Source organism: Mesoplodon densirostris, chromosome 4, assembly GCF_025265405.1.
Source record: "Mesoplodon densirostris isolate mMesDen1 chromosome 4, mMesDen1 primary haplotype, whole genome shotgun sequence".
Taxonomy (NCBI): Eukaryota; Metazoa; Chordata; class Mammalia; order Artiodactyla; family Ziphiidae; genus Mesoplodon; species Mesoplodon densirostris.
The window spans coordinates 126,519,992-126,544,378 of record NC_082664.1 but is presented as its reverse complement, the minus strand read 5'-3'; the positions used below and the strand labels follow the sequence as shown (position 1 = coordinate 126,544,378).

The 24,387-nt window shown below is 54.6% G+C and overlaps 1 protein-coding gene across 1 annotated transcript in view; it reads left to right on the top strand.

Moving 5' to 3' along the window:
- SMAD3 (SMAD family member 3) overlaps positions 1 to 24,387 on the top strand; it is a 121,636-nt gene that overhangs the window by 91,503 nt on the left and 5,746 nt on the right. Inside the window, exons 2-8 of the mRNA XM_060097125.1 lie at positions 2,283 to 2,476; positions 2,917 to 3,048; positions 4,349 to 4,423; positions 8,245 to 8,295; positions 18,042 to 18,254; positions 20,303 to 20,440; positions 22,929 to 23,073. Of these exons, the coding sequence (XP_059953108.1) occupies positions 2,283 to 2,476; positions 2,917 to 3,048; positions 4,349 to 4,423; positions 8,245 to 8,295; positions 18,042 to 18,254; positions 20,303 to 20,440; positions 22,929 to 23,073 (948 nt within the window). The remainder of the gene's footprint in view (positions 1 to 2,282; positions 2,477 to 2,916; positions 3,049 to 4,348; positions 4,424 to 8,244; positions 8,296 to 18,041; positions 18,255 to 20,302; positions 20,441 to 22,928; positions 23,074 to 24,387) is intronic.

Below are 24,387 nucleotides of genomic sequence, written 5' to 3'. Positions count from 1 at the left end.
TGTTCCATTTTACAGATGAGGTAACTGAGTCTCCTGGAGACTTCAGGACTTGCCCAGGGTCTCACAGCCGCAGGAGGAGAACCTCATCTTGACCCCAGGTCTCATGACTCCACATCTGGCCATCTGCCTTCTGTATCTCAGGGGCGAGTCCCAGGCTGTCTTCTCTCGTTCTGCCTCCTAATTACTGTTTTTGGGCTGTCGGGGTTCCTTGGTCTGGGGCCCCACAGGAGGGAGGTAATTACATCCTTTGAGCTGCCCTTGGTCACCAGATCCCTGGTGCTTCTGGTTGCATCTGGCAAGCCCCTCCCTCACAGAGTGTCCATAAATTCCATATATTCAGGAAAATGGGTGCCCTCAGTCGTATGGGGGCAGGGGGGAGGGAGAGCTTCAAATGCCTCTCCACCAGGCCTGCCCAGCTATTAGAAAAGTCCTGCCTACTGGCCAGTGGGGTCCTAGGGTGGGCCTTCTTGTAGAAAGAGCAGTACTGCCTCTGGGTGCCTCCTTATTGATGAGCATCCATCTCATCCACTCTGACTCTCCACTACCCCCAGTCTGCTTGTTCCTGCAGCCAGGATTATCATGGGGCCTGTCTCCTGCGTGCATGCACACAGATGCATGCGCACACACAAACACACTCTCAGTCCACTTACACATCTCAGAGGCTTCCTGTGGCTTTTAGAAAAAAGGTAGAACCTCTCACCATGGCATCTGAGACCCTGCAGAAGCACCCCTGTCTGCTACCCCAGCCTCCCTCCTCTCCGGTCACTCTGGCCTTCGTTCTGGTCTTCCTCCTCACCGTGTTTTCCACCTCCCCAGGGCCTTTGCACATGCTCTTCTCTCTACTTGGAATGCCCTCCTCCCGTACCCCTTTGACTGCTTAGTTCTTACTTATCCTTTAGACTTTCTGGTCAACCACCACCTCCTCAGAGATGCCCTGTCCCGCCCTTCAGTGCAGCAGGGTCCCCAGGGTCATATGCTCTTGTGGTTCCCTGCACTTAGTTTGTCATTGTAGCTGTCCTGATTATGTGATTAATGTCGGTCTTGCCCACAGAAGTTCTGTGGAAGCAGGGACCGCTCTGTGGTCTCTTTTACTCTCTTTCCCTCACCACTGTAACCCCAGTGCCACACAGAGTAGGAGGTCATGAAAGACTTGTTAGATAAAGGACTCGGTGTGAACGGAATCTCCTCACCTGTCCAATACCTGGCGTTGCTTGAAGTCTCTCACCTCTCCCTCCAGATGCCTCCTGTCTCCGACCTTACTCTTGGCTGACGTGCTTCTGCCACTCAAGCTCCCAGCTGTTATGGCCTGTGGCACTGCTCCAACTTTCTTGTCCTGCAGATGACCTGGGGATTTTAGAAAGAGGAAGAATCTGATATAGTGGGTTGGGGTAGCCTCTGAGATTTTGCCTTTTTCACAGCTTCCGTGGACCCGTGCTGCTGGTCCACCAAGGAACACACTCTGGCCTGGGGTGGGGGGCCGGGCGCCAGGTCAGCTGCTCAGAGGCTAACTCACCACAGAAGACATGGTTTGCACAGGGACAGGACACTGCCGAGGGGGGTGGGTTTGGCCCAGCCAGGCTGGGGACCGTGGCAGAACCGAGTCACAGGCTCCGCTCCTGCTCTGCTCACGCATGACCGCTTAGGCCTTAGCTCTGAACTGGGACACCTGGGCCAGCCTGCCAGCGGCCCTCCCACTGAGGGACTCCCGAGAGGTCTGCCATGTAGCCTCTGACCAGTTAAAATTCCCCTTCATTGCCTTCTCTCCCTCCCTGCCTCATCACAAACACCAACTGAAAAAAAGACTTTTTTTTTTCCTGGTTTCTCACGTGTGAGAGAGGAACTGGGTGAGTGTGGAAAGCGATTAGAGGGGGAGGGCCTGTGTGCCGTCACCCTCCTCCTCAGCATCGCTGTGGTCCTCACATCGGCTCCTGAAGGACTCCCGTCTCCTAGTTCAGCCCTGTCCGCCCTGCACACCTCCACCTGGCCCCGACTTTTCCAGAGCATGATTCAGTGTCGTTCCCCTCATGGGGCGGGTCTGAGGTCAGCTCTGCCAGCCTGGGAGCCCTCGGCCTTGCTGGGTGGGCCTCTGTGTTCTTCTCCTGGACGCCTTCCAGCACGCACAGAGCTTCTCTGATCTCCTGGCCCTCTGCGTGTGAGACAGACCAGCGGAGGGGAGCTTCCTGAGTCTCTGCCAGCGAGCTCTCATGGAACTCAGCAGGCCGGACTTGGGAGGAGGCAAGCCAGACCCACTTCACTGTCTCTGCCCCTCCCGTTCCCGGCAGGTCCCTGGATGGCCGGCTGCAGGTGTCCCACCGGAAGGGGCTCCCCCATGTTATCTACTGCCGCCTGTGGCGATGGCCCGACCTACACAGCCACCATGAGCTGCGGGCCATGGAGCTGTGTGAGTTCGCCTTCAACATGAAGAAGGACGAGGTCTGCGTGAATCCCTACCACTATCAGAGGGTGGAGACCCCAGGTACGCCGCCTCTGTAGGGTCTGCAGCTACCTACATGGCATTGTCCTCCCCCTCTTTCCCTCCCCACTTCCCCCTCCCTCCCTCCCTACTTCCCCCTCCCCTTCTTCCCCCTCCCTCTTCCCCTCTCCCCTCCCCCTCCCTCTCCCCTCCCTCTCCCCCTTTCCCCTCTCCCCCTCCCTCTCCCCTCCCCCCCTTTCCCTCTCCCCCTCCCTCTCCCCTCCCTCCCCCCTTTCCCTCTCTCCCCCTCCCTCTCCCCCTTTCCCTGTCTCCCCTTCCCTCTACCCCCTTCCTATACCCCACGCCCCCTTCTCCCTCCCCCTTTCTCCTCTCTCCCTGTCCTCTTTGTGAGGGAGGGCCTGTGGTGCATTTGGGGGTACAGGGGCTTTGGTGCCAGCCTGGCGTCGACGCTGATCCACCTCTGCTCTGTTTCCTCTGGACAGTTCTACCTCCTGTGTTGGTGCCACGCCACACAGAGATCCCGGCCGAGTTCCCCCCGCTGGACGACTACAGCCATTCCATCCCCGAAAACACTAACTTCCCCGCCGGCATCGAGCCCCAGAGCAATATTCCAGGTATGCACACGTGGGCAGTGAGGCCGGCCCAGGAGGCGGGGGCCAGATAGACCCGTCACCTGGTCTCTGCACACACGCTGGCCCGAGGCCCCTGACTCAGAACTGCATCCCTGTGGGGAGAGGACCCGTGGCCTTGGCTCCCCACTCACTAATGATGCTTTTCTTGGCACGGAGGAGCGGCGGCGTGACCCTCCCGCCGGGCCTCGGTGCAGTCATTTATTTTGGAAGCGGAAATAGCAACGCTGTGTTTCTCTCACCGCCCTCGCGGCCGGGGCTGGAGTTCAGGCAGGATCCCCGACAGTCTGGGGGCTGCAGAGGCAGCGGGCGAGCAGAGGGCCGAGGGCCGGGCAGTGTGCGGAGAACTGGCCCTGTAAGTAAGCCCGGGGAGGGTTACAAGCTGGGTGGGAGGTTTTATTCCACTGGGAGAAGTGGGCTCTGCCGTCAGAGTGCAAATGTTTTTAGAAGCCCCTCATTTACATGCAAATAATGTGTGAATCACCAGCACTCTGGGCGTCCAGGAAAACTGCTTGGCGGAGCTTAGCCAATCCCAGCGCAGGTGGCTGGGCAGTGATGGGCCGCCTTACTTTCAGAGCTGGCTAGTTTGGACGCGCCTTTCACCCTGAGTGAGCTCACCGTGCTGAGGTTGACCGCAGGCCCTTGCGCATGGGTCAGAGTGTTAAGGAGGGACCCGCTTTACAAATCCAGGCTTGCAGATCCTTCACAGGTGGTGCTGGTCCCTAGGGGTAGGTTGCCCACTCTGTTCATTCAGTAAAGCAGAGAGCTGAGTCGGGGTCTGGGGGTCATTCAGAGAAATAGATCGCAATCTCTGCTGTCATGGAACTTGCATCCCACTTTGGGAGCTAAGACATCCTCTCGAGAGACAGCAAATAACCATGGATCTGCACACGGGTAGATAGTAAAGCTAAAGGGCGGTTTGAGGCTGTTGCCCTTCAGAGGACAGAGATGAGTGAGGCAGAGGTGAGTCCACTGCCTCCCTGGACGGGAGGCGGAGCTTAAACCTAACCTTGAGGGATGGGGAGAAGTTTAGCCCGGCAGAGGCTGTAAGAACAGGCATTTCAGACTTGGGAGTCAGGGATGGTGTGAACAAAGGTGGTCATGATCCAGGTGGGGAGCAGGAAGGAAGAAGGGCATGAGGAAGGCAGGAGCCAGGGATCCAAGGCCCAGAGCTCCTCGGCTCCTGCCCCCGGCATAATGGTGTGAATGTGTGAGTTTGCAAAGGGCATCTCAAGAGGCAAACCAGAGAGGCCATTTAATGAACCACCTTCCTTTCAATTCCCAGAAACCCCACCCCCGGGCTACTTGAGTGAAGATGGAGAGACCAGTGACCACCAGATGAACCACAGCATGGACGCAGGTCAGAGTCTCGGGCTCTGCTCTAAGCCTGAGTGCCCGCCCTCCCCCATCCCTCCCTCTGGCCCTCCATCCAGTATGTACAGAGCAATCCCTGGGCTCGGGTCTGAGACAGAGGAGGAGCGAAGCCGCTCACAGTTCGTGGGGGAGACCAACAAGACAGCCCGCAGTCACCATGCCGTCTCATATGTGCCCTGGTGGAGGACGCCATGTGGCATCAGGGCACAGAGCAGGGCCACGTAACCCAGCCTGGGGACGGGGTGTCGGGGGTGCCATGCATCACCTTGCAGTGTAGGTTTCTCTCGAGTTGAGTGTCGGAGATGTGTGTAGGGTTTGGCTAGGCCATCAGGGCAGGCAGAGGGTGTGCCAGGCAGAGTTGGGGGTGTGGGCAGGAGAGCTGGTGAGTCCTGGGATGGCTGGAATGTACTCCTTCAGAGACAGGAGGGCCCCTCACTCAAGGCTTCAAGTGTGGCCGGGGGCTGAGGAGGAGCCCCTACAGGCTTTAAGCAGATGAGATGCTGCTGGCAGTAGGATGGAGGGTGGGCTCCATCACCTGAAGTAGCTCAGGAGAGCCGAAACAGAGGCAGGGTCTTGGCTAGTGGCAGTCGAGGCCCCGAAGCATCAATTTTTATGTGATGACCAAATGTGATCTATGTGTTTCTGCCATGAGGGACCCAGCCCAGTCATCTCCAGCCACGTCTCCAGATGTTCCCGCCTCATTTGTTAAGGGACCAAATTGGCTCCAGACCAGCAGTTTCTTTTTTTTTTTTTTTTTTTTTGCGGTACGCGGGCCTCTCACTGTTGTGGCCTCCCCCGTCGCGGAGCACAGGCTCCGGACGCGCAGGCTCAGCGGCCATGGACCACGGGCCCAGCCGCTCCGCGGCACATGGGATCCTCCCAGACCGGGGCACGAACCCGTATCCCCTGCATCGGCAGGCGGACTCTCAACCACTTGCGCCACCAGGGAGGCCCCAGACCAGCAGTTTCTTGAATTGAACCCCAGCTGCCACATCGCATGTGCATTGTGTGGCATGTGGTTGGGTGAGGAGGTGGGGGCCGAGCAGATGTTCCCTCCCCATGACGGTGGGCATGCCTTGTACACACAGAGCCGCCTGACACGGTGGGGCCACCCGCCCTGCATGCAGCCCAGAAGAGAGCGTAATTCCCAAAAGAAGGATGCGGGAGACTTGCATGTTTCCTGTAAACATGGTCACTTGATACATAGCCTGGGCATCATGGCCCTTGGGGTTTAGCACACATACCCCGACACACCCCTGATGGGTGGCTGACAGTGTGAACCCAGCCGGAATGCATCGAAGACCTTCCTGTATTCAATGCCAAGTGACCGCTGTAAGGGTACAGCTATTAAATGCTGGCATGGGAAGCAAGCCAGCTAAGCAGCATTTCTGCAGATGCTGTATTTCTTCTCCCTCTCCTTTCCCCCTTCCCTCCTGGCTGCTCTTCATGTTTGTGGAATGATTACAGGCAAACCTCTGAGATACTGTGGGTTCACTTCCAGACAACCACAGTAAAGCAAGTCACACAAATTTTTCGTTTCCCAGTACATGTAAAAGTTATGTTTACACTATAGTCTATTAAGTATGTAATAGCATTATGTCTAAAAAAGCAGTATACACACCTTACTTAAGAAATACTTGATTGCTAAAAAATGTTAACCATCATCTGAGCCTTCAACGAGTCGTAATCTTTTTTGCAATAGTAACATCAAAGATCATGGATCGCAGATCACCATTACCAATATAATAGTGGTGAAAAAGTTAGAAATATTGTGAGAATTATCAAAATGGGACAGAGAGGTGCAAAGTGAGCAGATACTGTTGGAAAAACCATGCTGATAACACTTGCTCGACGCAGGTTTGCCACAAACCTTCATTATGTAAAAGACGCAGCATCTGCAGAGCACAGTAAAGTGCAGTAACACGAGGTCTGCCTTTACTGTTATAAAAGTGAACAGACCGGGCTTCCCTGGTGGCACAGTGGTTGGGAGTCCGCCTGCCAATGCAGGGGACACGGGTTCGTGCCCCGGTCCGGGAGGATCCCACGTGCCGTGGAGTGGCTGGGCCCGTGAGCCATGGCCGCTGAGCCTGCGCGTTCGGAGCCTGTGCTCCGCAACGGGAGAGGCCACAGCAGTGAGAGGCCCGCGTACCGCAAAAAAAAAAAAAAAAAGTGAACAGACCAAAGGAGAGGGTCTTCTGTGGGACGAGCAGCCACCTTTTCACCCTCTCAGCTCTTGTTCCTTCCCCTTCCTCTCCTTCCTTTCTGCTCCATCTTCTCTGTCTCTCCCTCCCTCCTCTCCTCCCTTAGTGTACCTGTTGTGAACATTAATGATTTATTGAATGTGTGCCTGGGCTCTATGGACCCCAGCCAGCCCGTGGGTGGGGTCTCCTATTTATTTTCTGCTCTTCACTCAAACCAGTCCAGTTGCTCATGGACTTGGCTTCCCTGGCAGTTGAGGTGTGGTAGCACCTCATTTGGGGCCCGAGGATCACCTTGTCCAGCCCTGCTTCTCCCCGGACATGCACACATGTCTGTTCAGACCAGTGAGAAGGTCCCACTGCCTTCCTGGGTCTCTGTCATTCGGGCCAGCACAAATCAGGAGACCAACATTGACTGAGCACATACTATGTACCAGCTATGGTATAGGCATTTTCATAGGCACGATCCCACTGCATTTCCACAAATCACACGATTGGTGGTATTCTCCCCATTTTATACCTGAGGGGAAAAAAATCAAGGCTCAAAGAGGTCGAACCACTTTGCCAAAGTCCCATGGCTGATCAGTGGTGCCGTGTCCAGACCCCGTGGCAGATTCGGAAGCTCTGCTCTTTCTGTGACTCTTCCACATCCCTCCGAAGATTGGGTGCTAGGGGTGAAAAAGAAACCCACAGTTCCTCCCTGGTCCTCAAGAAGGTTACAGCTGAGTTAAGAGCAGGCGCAGACCCCCGTTAACAGCTCAAGGCAGCGTAAGCTTAAGGCCCAGCTGTGTGGACTGTGGACTTCAGCGGGTGGAGCCGGGGCTGAAATCACAGGGCTGTCAGTCAATAAGCAACTCTCCAGAGCTGGAGCCCCATGGGCGCAGGGACGAAGGAGGGGCCAGCCCAGTGTTGCTTTCTGGAAAAGCAGTCACTTGGTTTTCGGAAGGCTGACTCCCTGTGGGTTTTTTTCTTTTTTCGGGGGAAAAAACAGGTAGAGTAACGATATTAGAGTAGGAAGAATTGGGTAGTTAGGACGTTTTCCCACGTGTAGCATCATGTCTTACATAAGATGTCAGTCTGGTTGCTGAGTTGTAGGGTGTCCGAGGCAGCTCAGTGAGTTTCCTGAAACCTGGAGAAAAGACTGTGTTGGTATTTGCAGGTCCTGAGCCGTGGGAACAAGACTGGTGAGGTCTGGGCAGCTGCAAGCCTTCCCTTTGCTGCCTGGGGCCTGGAGCAGGTGGAGAGGGTCTTCCCTGCTCCTTCTGTCCCTCTGGGGGCTCAGTTAACAGGGAGGGTCAGTGTGAGGTCGGTGCACCCAGGCTGGGAATGCAGCAGCCCTGTGCCTGGGGGCTTGGTTAGAAGCATCAAACCATCAAGTTGTGGGAGAGAGTCCAAGGTCATCCACTCATCCACTGGTTCCACAGATGAGGAAGCTGGGGCCCCGGGAAGGGAAAGCACAGGCAAGGATGTGGGGTTTGGTCTCTTCCTGGACCGTGCAGGCTCAGTCCAAGGTTTTCTTCCTGCCCCACCTTGATGCAAATGTTCTGTCATCTGGCTCCCCAGGCCAACAGTCTTTTCCGAAGTCTCACAGCTGTGTCTCACCTCCTAGGTTCTCCAAACCTATCCCCGAATCCGATGTCCCCAGCACACAATAACTTGGGTAAGTAGCTCTTTGTCTGGATGACTCAATCCCCCTCTAGCTGTAGCCCTGCCTGGTGGCCCGTGTGTGGAGGGGGCCCTGAAGTTGAGGCTTCCCTGCTCCGACCCCCACCATCCACCCAGTGCAGCCCATCAGGTTTCTGGTTACATTACTTCTGGGGTCACCCACAGAACGGGAAACCTGAGAACAGTGGTGGCAGGAAAGGCAGTCGTGTGCCGGGTTTGTATTTCCCCAGGGAGGCGGTTAGACACGAGTGAATGAAAAACCCCCAAACCTTGTGCTTAAGAGACACGAGGGTCTCTGGTCAGTGAGCATCTGTGTGTGGTTTGATGCAAAGCCACAGGCAGCGGTGCAAACCGCAGCCCCCGGCTTTCGGGGACTTGTTTCAGATACACTTACTTGGATTTTGTCTGAGCACCTCATCTGACAATGATGTCATTTTTATTTAAAACAGTACCATATAAGGAATTTGGGGGGGAAAAAAAAGCCAAGTTACCCATAATCCTCCTGCCCTAACACAAATATTTTTGTTTCATCTTGGTTCCTCTGATGTTTGTGGATCAGGCACATATATTTGTGCTTTGCCTTTGAGATGATAGTTCATATCCATCTTTTCCTTCTGTCTTCTCATTGTTACTTTGTAAACACATTTCCATACTTAGATGACTCGTTGATCATCTTGCATTATCTCATGATGTTTTGGAGCAGCTGGGCCTTCATTTCCACAACGTTCCCTTAGATGTTTGATTTCTGGGTCATTTTTCTGAGATTCACTTTTCTAATCCAGGAGCATCCTTTGGCTTCAGTGTGGGGCCTGCTGGAGGGCTCAAAACAAATTAAATATTTGTTCAGTTTTTATTGAGGGGAATTTTTTTTCTGTGTTGGTCTGGTAGCTTTAGAAAAATGTGAGTTTGATTATTTTCCAGCCTGTATTGCTGGGGTTTGATTTGTGGCTCAGGAAAAGAAGGAGTTAATATCCAAGCTTGGTGAATCAGAGTGGATTGGCCTGGCTTTTGTTCCCAGTTGTTCCCAGTCCTTGACTGATAGCATCAGATGAAGAATGTCATCATTTGGAACGTGGGGAGCTGCTTGAAAACCTTTTGATACAGGCTGACAAGTGGGCAGTGTGAAATGTAACTTTGGGGGATCTGTTTTATCATCTTTGTAAAATAATACCACTGTGAGGGTTGCGCTTTACAGCGGGAAGGTCACGTTCCCGATGTGAAAGGACTGATGGAGTTTTTAAACACAAACTCTGAAGGCTGGAAGCTATGTTAACCCTTGAGAACTTAAAGGCCATGACTGTGAACTTGAGTCTGGGCTTTCAGCTTTGGAGGCTGAGCCCTCTTACCCCACCGTGGCCATGGGCGCCCTGAAGTCGACAGACATCAGAACTGGTGCTTGCCTTGGCAACCCCACTGCCTGACTTGGTGGTTCAGACCGCAGGTTGTCCTGGGTGGGTACTCACTGTGAATTCCCCTCGAGATTGTGTGGACCAGGATGACAGCACGTTCTTGAACTTGGCCCCAAGGCAGAGTGCCCTGCTGGCACAGTTCTCCCTGCCTGCTGCCCTGTTCCTCAGCCTCTCGTCTGAGGGTCAGGAATTCTTAGGCCATTTCTTCCAAAGGAAGGGACAGTCTCCAAGCCTGGTGGGCAGAGAGGGGGTGCCACTCGGCTGGGAAGATGTGAATGTGGGGGACAAGTCAGCCAACAAGCCACGGTAGGACTCACAGCGAGACACGGGCGCTGACAGGCCCGGCTTCCTCTATGCTTGCCAAGCCCTCGAACCCCCGCCTTCACCCATTTCAATACTATTGGTAGGGCCCCTACCATCTCACAGCCTCTGGCATCGTAGCTGCAAGGGGATGAAAGGATGGTGTTGAAGATGGCAAACACTTCTCGAGAACTTGCTATTTACTGAGTGTTGTTCAGAGTGGCTCATGCATGTTAACTGAATCTTTGTAACAACTATCTAAGGTGGTGGTGCTGTGATTTTTCATTTTATGGAATAGGAAACCAAGGAACGGACTGGTTAATGAACTTGTCCCCTTCACGCAGCTAGAAAATGGAGAAGCTGGCTTTGAACTCAGGCCTTGGGGACCCAGAACTTGTGCCCCCATGTGCAGCAGGACCCTACCTTGCTCGGTCACTTAGACTAGCCCTCCCCTTTTTCACTCAGAAGAACTAGGCTTAAGGAGACACCTATTGACTTACAGTTGGGAACAAATGTCAGGTATGAGGGCCCTGGTGTCCCATGTTGTCCCTGGCTGGGAGCCCTGCCTGCCTGCTTGCCTGTCTCTTCCTCACTCATTCATTCTCTGGGCACTTCCTGCTTGGTCACTGTATGCCAGTCCAAGTGGGGGAATTCAAAAAGGTGTCACAGACCCTGACATGAAGGTGCTTTTGGCCTTGTTGGGATAAATAAGGCAGGACGATTAATACTTTTTATATAAAACAAGAGGGGGGACTTCCCTGGTGGTCCAGTGGTTAAGTCCGCCTTCCAGTGCAGGGGATGTGGGTTCGATCCCTGGTCGGGGAACTAAGATCCCACATGCTGCGGGGCAACTAATCCCTCGCGCCGCAACTACTGAGCTCATGTGCTACAACTAGAGAGAAGCTGCAACGAAGAGCCCATGTGCTGCAACTATAATAAATAAATAAATTAATTAATTAAAACAAGAGGTAGGTGCAGATGAAGTACCCTGAGGGTTCAAAGGAGCAAACGGTGGCATTCCAGTGGGGACATCATCCAGGGTGGCCAGTGTCTCCTATGTATTAACTCATTCAGTCAACATTTGCTGAGTTCCTAGTAGGTACTGATGCTGGTGGTCCAGAGCCGGGGAGGACCTTTAGGTGTTCACAGTCTGGTGGAGTGGCTGGAGGTGTCTGTCCACCAGTGATGCACTGTGCCCGGTGCCAAGGGAGCAGCACACAGGAGGGAGGAACTGTATGTGCCCAGGAGGACAGTGCCAAGTAGGGTGGGGGGACCTTGGAGTTGTGATGACCTGTATGAGCTGTACCTTGAAGGACAGGTGGGACACGGTGAGGCAGAGAAGAGAAGGAGGGAAGGACACTGCCGATGGAAGCAATGGCGTGAAAGGGTGGGGTGAGCTCGGAGGACAGCTGGCAGTGTGGTTGGTTGGCTTGTTGGGAGGCACAGTGGAGAAGATGAGGCTCGGGGTTGGCGGGCTGAGAAGAGAGCCCTGAGGGCCACCCTTATGTAGCCCTGTCTTGCCTATAGGATGAGGCGAGATGGTGGGTTCTGAGTTGGGGGGGGGGGTGGTTATCTGACGGCAGCTTCAGCATGATTAATCTGGCCACTCTGTGGAATTTAAAATCTAGGGGAAATTACTGGGGCTACCCCCGCCCCAACATACCCACTTAGGAAGCTGTAGCACTGAAGGAGGCTGAGATGAATGCTTTAGAGAAATGGCAGCGGGAGAGGAGAGGGCATTTAAGAGTGTCATGAATCATTGGCATTTATTGATCAGCTTTAACTGGGAAAACAATGACGCTTCAGTTTAACTGAGGCAGAGCCCCAGGAGGTGGGACGGGGTTTGGGGCGAAGGGTGACAGGGAGATGCTGGTGCTTGCCTGTGTCCAGGAAGCGGCAGGACGGTCAGGAGGGAGGCTGCGGCTGGAGGGGCAGCTTTGGAAGCCGTTAGCATATTTGACAGCCTTGCCCAGAGTGGAGTCAGAGACATGCTTTTGTCATCAAATGAGTTTGGAAAGCCTGTACTGTCCCCCCTCCTGGGGCCCCCAGGGCACCCGCCGTGTAAAGCCTCTGAGAGTCCTGCAGAAAGGAGGCCTGTCTGGTCCAGCGTTTCTCCCACGGGTCCAACCGCTGTTGGAACACTTTTCTCTTACGGTCCCATTGACCCTCCCATAGATCTCACTTTGGAAACACTGATGAAGGTTCGGCTGAAGTCCTGGGAGTGGATGGATTCAGTGGAGAGGGAGACCTAGCTCAAGAAGGAAAGAGGGCTGAAGACAGACTCACGGGACCCCCTCGGGAAGAGGCTGAGGGTCAGGTGGAGGATGGGGCCTCAGGGAGGGGAGGAGGTGCTGAAGGACACAGTGGGCGGGTTCTGCAGAGATGCAAAGTGAGAAGTGAGAAGAGAACTCCTCGTGAGTTCAAGGGCATCCTTTGGGGATAAAAGGGTGGTGGGGTGGGCAGCACGCAGCAGCTGCCTCTGCATTTCTCCTTTGTGGCTGGCATGTCCCAAACAGTAGGATGCTGACAGGCACGCGGAGAGTTCTCCCCGGAGAGAGACGGCATCTCAGGACACCTATTATTTCTAGTAAAGGAGTTATTATACAAAAAGAAAGCAAGCATAGGACATCTGGCTGCTGCTTCATTTCCTCCCTCCTCCAGGCAAAAGATTGCACCTCCTGCCACAGTAAAGCCACTTGGGGTGCCTCGTGGAGGAGCCCCCTGAGTGACTGAAAGGCAGCTCAGCTTCTGGCCAGGGGCAGGCTCTGGGGAGGTCCCAGGGCTTTGTTTTGCAGGGAAGGGATGTGAGCAGGTGATGTTCCTGTTATTACACATCATGCCAGATGAGTCACCTGGAATTTCCTAAGGATTTAGGTCAAGGATTGGAGCAAATGGAGGGGAAGGAGGAGGGAGGCGGAGAGAGAGAAGAAAGATAACGAGCTGGATCCTGCTGGTGAGTAAAGTTGTTCTCTGCTTTAAAGTGAGACATCTCGGGAGGGGCCTTGACTGGGGGAAACGAGGTACCAGGGAATGTTCTGGGGCAGCGGCTGAGCTGGCGTTTAAGGAGATGATGGTTTCCCGGAGGACCTTGGGGCTGAGGCTGCCAGGAGGAGGGGCCCTGGTGGCAGAGTAGCAGGAAGACGCCTGGGCCCCGAGAGAGGGCAGGGGCCCATGTTACAGGCCCTACCCGATCCCAGGTGTCTTGGGCTGCTGCACAAGTTCTTTTCCGAGACCTCGTTGGGCTTTAATCTTCCCTAAGCTTGGGACGCCACAAGCAGGCATCTTCACGGCAGGAAGTCGGCTGCCGGCTGGACCGTCACGCTCCTGAGGGTCCGTCCAGCTCTTAGACTTTTCCGCTGTTCTTGGTTTCAGGAAACGGGTCCTAGGTTGAAAGAGCATGGGGTCTTTTCTGTGTAAAACTGGGTTTGTTGCCTAATCCTTGGTGAGACAAGTTGGAATTGGTGCCCCGCTGCTGGGACACAGCTGGCCTGGGCCTGCAGGGACCTAACCCTCAGGTACACAGGTGGCTCAGGCACAGGGGTAGAGAATGTTTTCACAGCCACCTACGCTGGGCCTTGAAGGTTGCGTCCTGGCAGATGAGGGGGACGAGCAGTCCAGGCAGGGGAAATGCGCGTGGGGGTTGGGGCGTGGAAGTCTCCTGGCCTGAGGCAGAGCCGCCTTCCGCAGGTGAGCAGGGCGCAGACTAAGGCAGGTGAGCAGGGCGCAGACTAAGGCAGCCGTTTGTGTTCTGACCTTTAGCTTTACAGCGTCGCTGCTCCCGGCCCTTGCCCAGTCCCTGCTTTCGATGTATAGTAGAAAGTTAATTTCCCCACTCCGACCTCCCCCCGCCTTTCATTTACCGGATTTGGATCTCTCGCACATGTTTTTAATAGGCATCCCTTTGCCTTCTGGGTTTTATTCTGTTTTCTTTTCCTTAAACAAAACAGAAAGTCAATGCCAGCTTGGAATCGGGCTCAGAGCTGAAGCCAGCCAATGCGTTAGGCTGGCAGGGGGCCAGTCGAGAATTAAGTGCCCCGTGCTCCTCGAGTGGTCTGGCTGACACCGCACCGGTGGGGACAGGGGGTCGAGAACGGCTGGAGCGAGAGGCTCCTGCGTCTGCAACACCTCTGCTGCAGGAAGAGAGATTGGCACAGACTCAGCAGTCTGGCCGAGAGCAGAAGCGATTGAAGGGAAGGCCTTGGGCACACGCCATCAGCTGCCACTCCAGGTGTGCTGAGTCCTTGGCCTAGAGAAGCGAAACCACTTTCCATTGGGGCAGGTCACCTTACCCTGTAGAGTTGTCCTCCCAGAGGAGCCTGTGAGTGGCCTATGTTCAGGGTTTTTAGAAGCAACCTTACATAAAACTGCTGCTGCGTTTGTTGGGAAACTCTTGAAACTAGGGTAGGTTGGCTGGCTGGATTGATTGATAATGGGGGAGGAGTAGCCACCTGAAGATGTCATTTAAGATTTAGTGCCCAGGACAAGTTTTGTTTCCCCTGCAGAACTAGTAAGAATTGTCTGTCCACCAACCAGAGCCATGTAGCATATTATGCTCCCTTTTTGCCTTGTCTGCTAGGAAGCTTAGCCCCAAGCTGAGTGCTCTTTCAGTAGCTATAACTTCATGGTTAGCCTGTTTATAGTCTTCTCTTTTCCAGGGTCCTGACTTTGTCTTGTTTGGAACCATGGTGTGGATAAGTCCTTTGGTAGGAGAGAAATGAGGGCATACATGAAGTTTAAAATAAAGTGCCATTCAAGGCATAGCCCAGAGGTGGTGATCATACTTGGGTCTGCAGCTCCTCTTATAGAAATGCCTCGAGGAAGCACTGAGGGATGATGGGAGGGAGAGAGGTGAAAGGCAGGGCTGACTGTCAGTTGTTTGCAGACAACAGTAAGTGCATGGCTGCGGTGCTGCTTCTGAATGTAGGTCAGCTCGTCCAAACAGCACTCCCCGAAATGGCAGCCTTCAGACTTTGCCTTGGCCCGACTGCTCTGTTCCCCCAACTAGCATCTTCTTAATTATGTGTCAGGCTCCTGCATCCTGTGTTTTCCACAGCACTGTTCAGTGAGTGTCTGTGAGTTGCAGGGATGTTTAGATAAGGGCTCAGATCTGCTTGGGAGGGCCTCTTGGGCTAGGACCCCAAGCCTCTCTCTGATTCCGAGACACCTTGAAGCCCACACGTCCCCAGAATGTGGTTCTGGCCCCATGTTACCCAACGGGTGGCCTGCTGGCTTCTCTTCTTTTGACGGGCGGGCTGGGTCCGTGTTCCTGGGAGCCTAGCTCGCTCACTTCTGCCTGGACTAAGCCCAGGGGGTGCTGGAAAAGGCTTTATAATTTGGAGATGAAGACGGCCCTGTTCTGTACTTGGCTAGAGAAGCCAAGGCCAGCCCAGACCAGGCATAGCTGCCTCTTCGGGGTGACCCCTGCCAGAAACACCGTGACCTACATGGTCTGCTTTCGGTGGCTTCCAGTACACTGCAGTCACTGTTCAGACTGGGCCACTGAGGCCAGAGAGGGACGTCACGTCCCTCAGGTTGCACAGCAGGGTCAGCAGAGCTTGCCTCTGGGAATCCCCCAGTACCTCTTGGCCCTGACACATTGCCAGACCACTTTGAAGGCTTGGAGTGCACTTGGATTTCTTAGGTGGTGGTGGTGGTGTTTTTTTTTTAAGGTTTCCAAAGCAACATGGCTCACATTTTAGTGACCACATTGTTTAGAATATAGCTTATCTCATTGGAATGTCAAGCATCGAGCAAAGCCAGAGCCGGATGTGGCTGGCGTGGCTCAACCCAGCCTCGGGGGCACTGGCCGCAGGCCATGGTCGCTCCTGCCCCACGCACACCACTTTCACCATTAAGTAGTGTGGGCCCTGGCAAGAGGAGGAGGGGCAAGGACACTTTGCCCCTTTCGGATGGAGGTCAGGACAAGAACAGGATCTTTTCAAGTTCATATAACCAAAATTATTATAATTTCTGTTAACGCCATTTATTGAGTGCTTGATGTGTGCCCCCGCTCTCCACTTGAATTATCTCAGTCCATCCACAAACAGTGCCTGGTGATAAAGGAGATTCTCCACTCTGGTGACCCGGGGGAGATGTGGACACTGAAACTCAGAGTTTTAACTGGTTTGCTCAGCAGCACACAGCTGGTCTGTGTCTGAGCGGAGGGTGGACGATGGTCCATCTGGCCTTGAAGCTTGTGCTCCACGACCTGGTCAAACATCTAGGGCAGTGGTTTTCAACTGGGGCCTATTTTGCCCCGTGGAAGACTTCTCGCAATGTCTGGAGGCATTTCTTACTGTCACAGCTGGGACGGTGAGATGGATGTGTGCTGCTGGCATCTAGTGGGTAGAGGCCAGGGATGCTGTGCACATCCTAGAGTGCACAGAACCCTCTCCCCACAAAGACAGAATTATCTGGCCCTAAATCTCAATAGTGCCGAGGTTGAGAAACCTGATGTTGGTGTCCTGACCCTCTAGCTGACGCTTCCTGGGTGTGTTGAGCGCAGGGATGTCACAGGCTGTGGCTCCTCCCGTGTTTGCTGACCTTCTCTTGACCCTTAGATGGGATCATGGGCGTAGACCCCAGAAGGAGATCAGGGCCACTTTGCCCTGCAGAGGGACCCGGGCCCCTCCTGGAACAGCTTCTGATATCTTCTCTCCTGGGCTTTACGCACTTTCAGAGGTCTGGTGAGCTGAGCAGAGGTTCTCGTGGGTTCTCGCTCTGGGAAGTTGCCCGGCGGGCGGTGAGCAGGGGTCTCGGGCCAGTGCTGAGACTTCGCATGGCGAGCCCTCCCCATCACTCTCACTGGCTCCCACAAAGACACGCCCCAAGTGACCAGGCGGCTCCACGTATATGTAAGAGCCAGAGCAAGTGACTCAGGCTGGAGGTCTGAGACATAGGAATGAGAGCAGCAGAATCCCTGATGGGCCAGCAGATGGTGGGATTCAAGTAAGCAGAGAGCAGGATGTGGCCCAGGGAGCAGTGCAGAGCAGAGAAGCAGCTGGAAAGGCTGGCTGGAGTGCTGAGGAGTCCTGTCAGACGCATGGTACTGCTGCAAGTGAGGAATGACGAGGGCCCGGCCCAGGGCCAAGAGGATGGACCCTAAGGTGGGAGATGACACACAGACGGGCAGGAGGAGGGCAGGGGTACCTGGGCAGGTGTGGAGCCTGGAACAGCTGGAGGTGACCGGAGGCGTAGGGAACCACGGGAAAGGTGATGTGGAGGCACGTGAGGGGAAACCTCTATTTCAGGGGTTCCCACCTCTTCTGAGAACCACCCCCTCACAGGATGGCAGTTTGCTCTGAGGAGCCCTTGACCGAGACACAGACTGACAACTAGGATAAATTCAGAGCTTCTTTTAGGTGAGTTTGTGTCTTAGCCACCCCGACAGATGGCATCTGGATACATTTGGAAGATAGTTTCTGTAATAAGAGGCAGGGACCCAGTTCACTCTGTAGACAGTGCCTAGTGCCTGGTGCCGGTGTGGCTGTAGACGCGACCCCCTGGGCCGCACCAGCCTTGTCATTTCACAGGCTTGGACACTGCCGCCCGACAGGCTAGGAGTTAGCCCACGACCAGGCAGAGCCAGAAGCTGCAAGCCCTTCTGGGGGGGGCAGAGATCAGCATGGGTTACTCTGGGGACCTTGGGAGAGAGGCAGATGGTGTGGCCAGACCGCAGTGGGCACTCCTGGCCTGTCCAGTGCATTTAGCCAGGTGCTTGTTGGTCTCAGGGCCTTGTGGGTTTGACCCAGCACCTCCTTGAATACTGCTTCAACCCAAGGCCAGGCCGGGCGGGGCAGGGCCTTTGTGAGCTCAGACCAAATAAAAAGTGCCAAGGCCAGTGGAATGCTTCTCCTGATACCTGAGGATTTTGTCCCACTGGATCCTGCGAGTTTTACACAGTAAAAGGGTGGGGGGGATTATAATGCCCTGAGAGGTGGGGAAACAGGCTTCCGGAGCATCTAGGGGACCCCATCCAGGAGCTCAGGGGCTGGGGGGCCCCCTGACCCAGCGGCCCGGCCTGTCTCCTCAGACCTGCAGCCTGTCACCTACTGCGAGCCGGCCTTCTGGTGCTCCATCTCCTACTACGAGCTCAACCAGCGTGTCGGGGAGACATTCCACGCCTCGCAGCCGTCCATGACAGTGGACGGCTTCACCGATCCCTCCAACTCCGAGCGCTTCTGCCTGGGGTTGCTCTCCAACGTCAACAGGAACGCAGCCGTGGAGCTGACGCGGAGGCATATTGGTAAGGGGCGGCCGCGTTCCCCCCGTGACACCACCCTGCACCTCAGCCAGCACAGCCCCTGCCAGAACCCACCAGCCACCATGGTGCGCCTCCCCCATGTCCGTCCCCCAGGCTCCATATTGCCTCGTTGAGGGGCCAGACAGAGTTCCGGTTGCTTGATCGTTCCCACTCAGAGACCATTTCTGAAAATTTGAAAGCCACAGAGGAGGACAGTGGACTTTCTTGAGAAAGGCAACCGTGCAATTCTCTTAATAAAAATACCCTTGAAGTACTGATAGGTGGACAAGTATATATAGTCCACCTTGGAGGAATGATATTCTGTTTGTTCACTTCATATACGATTGTTCTTGGAACTTAGAAGAGGTGGAGAGACCGGTATTTGCCCGCTGCCGGGACACCACTGCTGCTAACACTCTCTCCTGACACTCAGCACGTGGTGAAAGATCACTTAGGTTAGGGAGGATGAAGCCTTGCTGTGTGTCACTTGGTTTGCTCATAAAATTATCATGCTGAGGACGTTCACAGCTTTGCGATCCAGAGTCCTGGAAGGGCCACAGAGATGGTGTAGAGATGGTGGGTATTCTCAGACATTGTTCAGTGCACGCAGGGTGGCCAAGGGGTTCCAGAGTAAACTCAGGAGCTGGGCAGGGCAGCAGGGGTCTGGGTGCATGTGACCCAGAGCACCTCTGCTCTTGTTTGTGTTATATCTTGCGCCTTCACAGAAGATTTCATTTGGAGAGAGGGTTTTACAGTCAAGAAAAGTTTGGAAGCCATGGGCCTGCACCAGTGTGCCTACTTTCCAGGGAATAATAACCTGATGCCCAGGGAGGGGCAGAGCCCTGCAGAGGCCACACAGCAAGTGTGTAACACAGTTGGTGACAAAGAGCCCCCTCCTGCCCCTGAGCCTGCATCCTTCCCAGACAGCCTCCTACTTGTTTTCTTTTAAAAAGATCCTCGGTGGTATACACAGGTGTTTACTTACCCACTTTATACTTTACTATATTTAAATATAACATTTCAAAAGTTACCCAAACGTTTTTGTCCTTTGGGTCTGGGTCTTCCCACCTCCGCCTCCCGCTCTTGACTGACATAACTCCAGGGCGCCTCCTAGTGGCCCCTGATTCTGTCAGCACCCTGGTGTCTGTGAGCCGCCAAGTCCTGTAGCACTGAGCCAGGAAGAACTGGGGAGTGGCGGGGCCGGGGACAGTGGTGGGACGAGGAGGCAGGCCTGCAGCCGGTCACCTGGTTTCCATCCCACTCCACGTTGCGCCTGTGAAAGCTGGCTCCATTCCCTGGCCCTCTGGGCCTCTGCCCCCAGGAGTGGGAACAAAGACCTTCCAGGCAGGAGAAGAGAACATCCCCTGGCTGAGCAGAGACTCGTTGTGAGAGGGTTTATATAACTTGCTTGAATTGCAGAGCCAATTTAAAAATAATTTCTGTCCATCTGGAGTGGATTTAAGAGATGAAGGAAAAGTAAATGATATAAAGCTATGGAATGTTTTAGAAAAGTGCATCGAGGGGAGAAAGGTACAGGGAGTGGCACTAATTAAGCCGTCCTTGCAGTGAAGGGCTTCTGGGGTATCTGCTGCCTCGGGAGGAGCTCTGCAGGCTGACTAAATGAGTTTCTGAATCTTGGAGGGGGAAGGGACCTAGTAGTAGCAGCAGCAGCAGCAGCAGCAACTACTGCTCACCAGGCACTTGCTGTGTGTCTTACAGCAGCCCCATGAGGTAGGTATTATTGTTATCCCCATCTTACAGATGAAGAAACTGAGGCTCAGCGGCTGAGTAACCTGGCCGAGGCCCATGGCGGGTCATTGGCAGAGGCTGCTGTTAACACTTACCCATGCTCTTTCCTCTTGTCGTCTGCCTCCCCAGCTTTGGCAACCTAGCATCACCCATCACTTCCCTGTGTGTTTAGGCTTGGGCTCTGGGCCCCGTTTGCCTGGTGACCCTGGCAGAGAACCAGTCACTTGGAGCATTGGCTGCGGTTCTGCCTCCTTTGGTAGCCTCAGCTGGTGCCAGGGCCACTCTGACCCGAATCTCTCTAGGGCGAGGCGTGCGGCTGTACTACATCGGAGGCGAGGTCTTTGCAGAGTGCCTCAGCGACAGTGCCATCTTTGTCCAGTCTCCCAACTGTAACCAGCGCTACGGCTGGCACCCAGCCACCGTCTGCAAGATCCCACCAGGTACCACCACCGACATACCCACCCTTTCCCTGAGGTCCTCTCCTCTGCGGCACATGCCTGGGATGCTGGAAAGGTTTCTTCTCTCTTACCTTTTCTCCTCATTGGTGTTTGCATTGACAATCTGGAGATGCTTCCCTTGGGTTTTCTCTCTGCCTTGCTGTCTTATTGTGACTTCCCCGAACCTTCAGGGAGCAGACGCAGCATCTGACAGATCTGCCTTTGATCTCTGGGTACCTGTTTATTGCCTGTGTGCATAGATGCGAATAAGATAGTATGCCTGCTTCCTTCCTTCTTTTCTCCCTCCCTCCATTCCTTCCTAAAGCCAAGCTAGATGCTGTACGGGGATGGAGGGGTGCAGGAAGTCCTCCTGCTGTCCCCACAGACCTTACCCATCAGTTGAGTGTACAAGGCAAAGACACAAATGCGTTTAATACAAGGGAGGGTGCTACGCACCATGCAAGCAGCACAGGTAACGTGCTCTTGGATCCAAGGGGAAAAACACATTTAACTGTTGGGATGGATCAGGAAAGGCTTCATGGAGGAGAAGGCATTTGGGCTTGGAGTGGTAGGTAAGCATTAGGCATAGGGTGATGGCGGGGCGGGGACCGTGAGGGCATTGCAGGCAGAGGGAACAATATGGGCGAAGGCCCAGAGGTGATGTAGGGCAGGGCACACGTGGGCTGCACTCTGCCTGCAGTGGAGGCCATTTAAACGACAGTCGGGAGACATGTTTAGAAAACATGATGGGACCAGGCCATGGAAGGACATGAGAAAGTTTTGCTTTTATTCAGGGGGACTGTTGAGGGTTTTCTGAGTCAGGCTACGAATCCCACCTGTACTCCAAGGGGTGGCAGGCTCACCCCAGAGGGTGGCTTGGACAGGGCCAGGCCTGGGTAGATGACCAGGCAGGTGGCTGATCTCATCCAAGGCCTCTTTATTTAGAAAGCTGAGGCAGAAAGCCCCCACCGAAGCCCACTTCTCCCAGGGCACGCAGCCACAGAGTGTGGACTATGCCCGGTGGGTAGAGTATGTGGCTCAGTCCATTGCCTGCGGCACATGTGTGGCATGTCTTCCCGCTCACTAAGTAGCAGGTGATGGTGGAGCGGTGGGTCGTGGGCTGGATCAACTTAAGAATGCAAGGAGTTTGAGATGCTCGTGGTGCCCTCCATTTTTGGAATGTCGTGTGGTTGCGTTTACAGAGCACACGGCTATCTTGAGGCTCACTTAGTCCTCACCAGTTATTCTAGCTCTTCAGGCGAGGAGGCATGCTGAGGAGACAAGTTCAGAGAGGTTAAGCTACCTGCAGAGGACACACAGCTAGTAAGTGGCTGAGCCAGGATGAACCTAGGGCTGTGTGCTCCTCTGCTGCTTGCTGGGCGGGGGACCGGAACCCACTTTGGGCTCTGCTTCACCCCTCTTCCCCTCAGAGAAAATGAGAAGAGGAAGTCCAGATGCGCACTTGGCTTTCTGCCCATCCGCGGCCCCGCCCTCTCCCTCTCTCTGGTTCGGGCAGAGCTGGCTGTGGTGCTGGATGATTTCTCATGGAATGTCAGAGCTGGGGGGCCTCTGAGGCCAGCCTCTCCTTTTACAAGGGAGACACGGGCTTAGAAGAGAAAGCGACCAGCCCAGAGTCACGCAGCAAGCCGAGGGGCACGGTGCTGGCCCAGTAGCGTCACGTCAGCTCACCTTTCGGGCACTTTCGGCATGTGCTTTGTCTTTTATTTTTCTGATTGACACATTCCTGGCACTCAGGCGGTAGGACTTCGAACAAGAGATTTACGGTAAACTTTATGCGTGCCTGTCTCTGGTTTTATGCCTGGAGTTAGGTACACGCCTTCACTTTGCCGAGAATGTCACCCCACCCCAGCCTCGTGCCCAGAGGCCAAGATGTGGCCCAGATCTCTCGCTCCCTCCTGGCCTGGGCAGAGGTGGATTTGTTGGAGGAGCCCAGGTGGAAGGTGCCCAGGACCCTCTGCCGAGCTCCTGTTGGCACGGCAGGCCGGGTAGCCTCTCAGCTGGCCCGTCTCTCTGGTGCTCCCTCCGTCAAAGGGCAAGGACTCCTGTTCCCCAGGAGGTCGGCCATGCCCGCACACCACATGGGCCTTCAGGCTCGTGACCCTGCCTCTGTTCCCTGGAGTCCTGCCTTGGCCCCTTGGCCCAGGGCAGGGCCCACCTCTCCCAACCGTTTCCCTTGTTCCTGGGCTCACTTTACTGTCTTCCTCAGCCTTCCCACAGCTCTGGGAACTGGAGCTTATGGGCCACTGTTTAACTCTCCCCCCTCACCTGTGTCAGCTGCATCTCCCCATCAAGGCAGTGATGGCTTCAGGGGCAGGGACCACGTGGGCTCGCCCCCAGTGTGGTGCTGAGCGTGGCTAATATGGGAACACCAGTCTGGGTGACCCTGGGGTGGGGGGGCTTTAGCCAGGAGAGGAGCTCCGGACAAGTGCGCTCTTCGTCCCCACGAGCACTGTTTTTGTTCTGTTGGCAGGATGCAACCTGAAGATCTTCAACAACCAGGAGTTTGCTGCCCTCCTGGCTCAGTCTGTCAACCAGGGCTTCGAGGCCGTGTACCAGCTGACCCGGATGTGCACCATCCGCATGAGCTTCGTCAAAGGCTGGGGAGCCGAGTACAGGTCGGGGTTGGGGCGCCTGTCCCCGGGATGCGGGGACTGCAGGTGGCTCAGAACACAGAGCAAGGGCTCCCCAGAGATGAGCTAGGCTGGCCCTTGCCCCGAAGAGCAGAGGGACCAGGGATCCGAGCGGGGCCAAGTCCCACTAGACAAGGAAGAGCTGAGCAGTGCTCGCCCAGTGCTTCAGAGTTTCTCAGGAGCTGGGAGCGTTCCATCCTCACCACAACCCTGGGTGGGGACGCTGGCATTGTCCCCGTTGTACGGTTGAGGGAACAAAGGCCCAGGGAGGGAAAGCGACTTGCCTGAAGTTGCATCATTTGTGGAAAAGCTGAGCCTAGAACTGTGTCCTCTTGGCGGCTTCTTCCTTGTTCGTTTTGGGCAGATGGTTTTAGGAAGACCCTCTCCGGGGAGTTAAGTCTTCATCTCACTGTTCCTTCTCTCCTCTGTGGCTCCATCTCTGACCCGGTGACCCTGAGGATCTAGGATATTAAAACTGAGAAGCAGGGAAGGGAGGAGGAGATTTGGGTAGTCAAAGGAACAAAATTTACTTGCTCAGAAATGATTTTTTCATAATTTTAGATACTGATTTAAACATGGCACTGGGTCAGGGGTGTCCCTGGTTTGCTGTGTCGAATCTCTCGGGCCACTCTGGTGTGGGCTTAGAGAAGCCCGTTCCTTTTCCTTCCGCACCTGGACAGGAGTTTCCCCTAGAGGCAGGTCTGTGTGCCCAGCCCCAACTCCGCAGCAGACACAGAGGTGCCCACACGTCAGCTGGAGCCAGCGCCCTGCAAGTTACTCTCTCCTTCTCTTCATTTTTCCAGATGTTTGGAATCCATTTTGTTTTGCAGTCATTCTGCACCCAGGCCAAACCCATTTCAGTATTGGCTCTGGGCCACCATTTGTAATGAAATCCAGATGAGCATGACTTATGGAAAGTCAGATTCTCATTAGAGGATTTCGGTCCATAAAATCCTCCTCTTTCATTTACCATACTTTAGCTGCTGTTCTCCGTGTCTGCCCCACAGTGCCAGGGAACGCAGCACCTTGGTCTCTGGGGTCTCTCTCAAATCCGGGATGAATGACCAGTTGAGCTATCCGAGTGGTCAGCCGTCAGAGAACTTACAACCCAGTTATAATGGCCTGAGATTAGCCCAGGCCCAAAGGCCCAGCCCGAGGGACGTTTTAGCTCACCTTTTGGCCTTGGCTGAATCATTTAGGGAGCAAGAGTTGAAAGGTTAGAAAATTAATCTTCTTTTTAGTTGGGGAAGGGAAATATTTAAAGACGGACCCAGTGGAAAAGAGCCAGAGGGAGGTCCA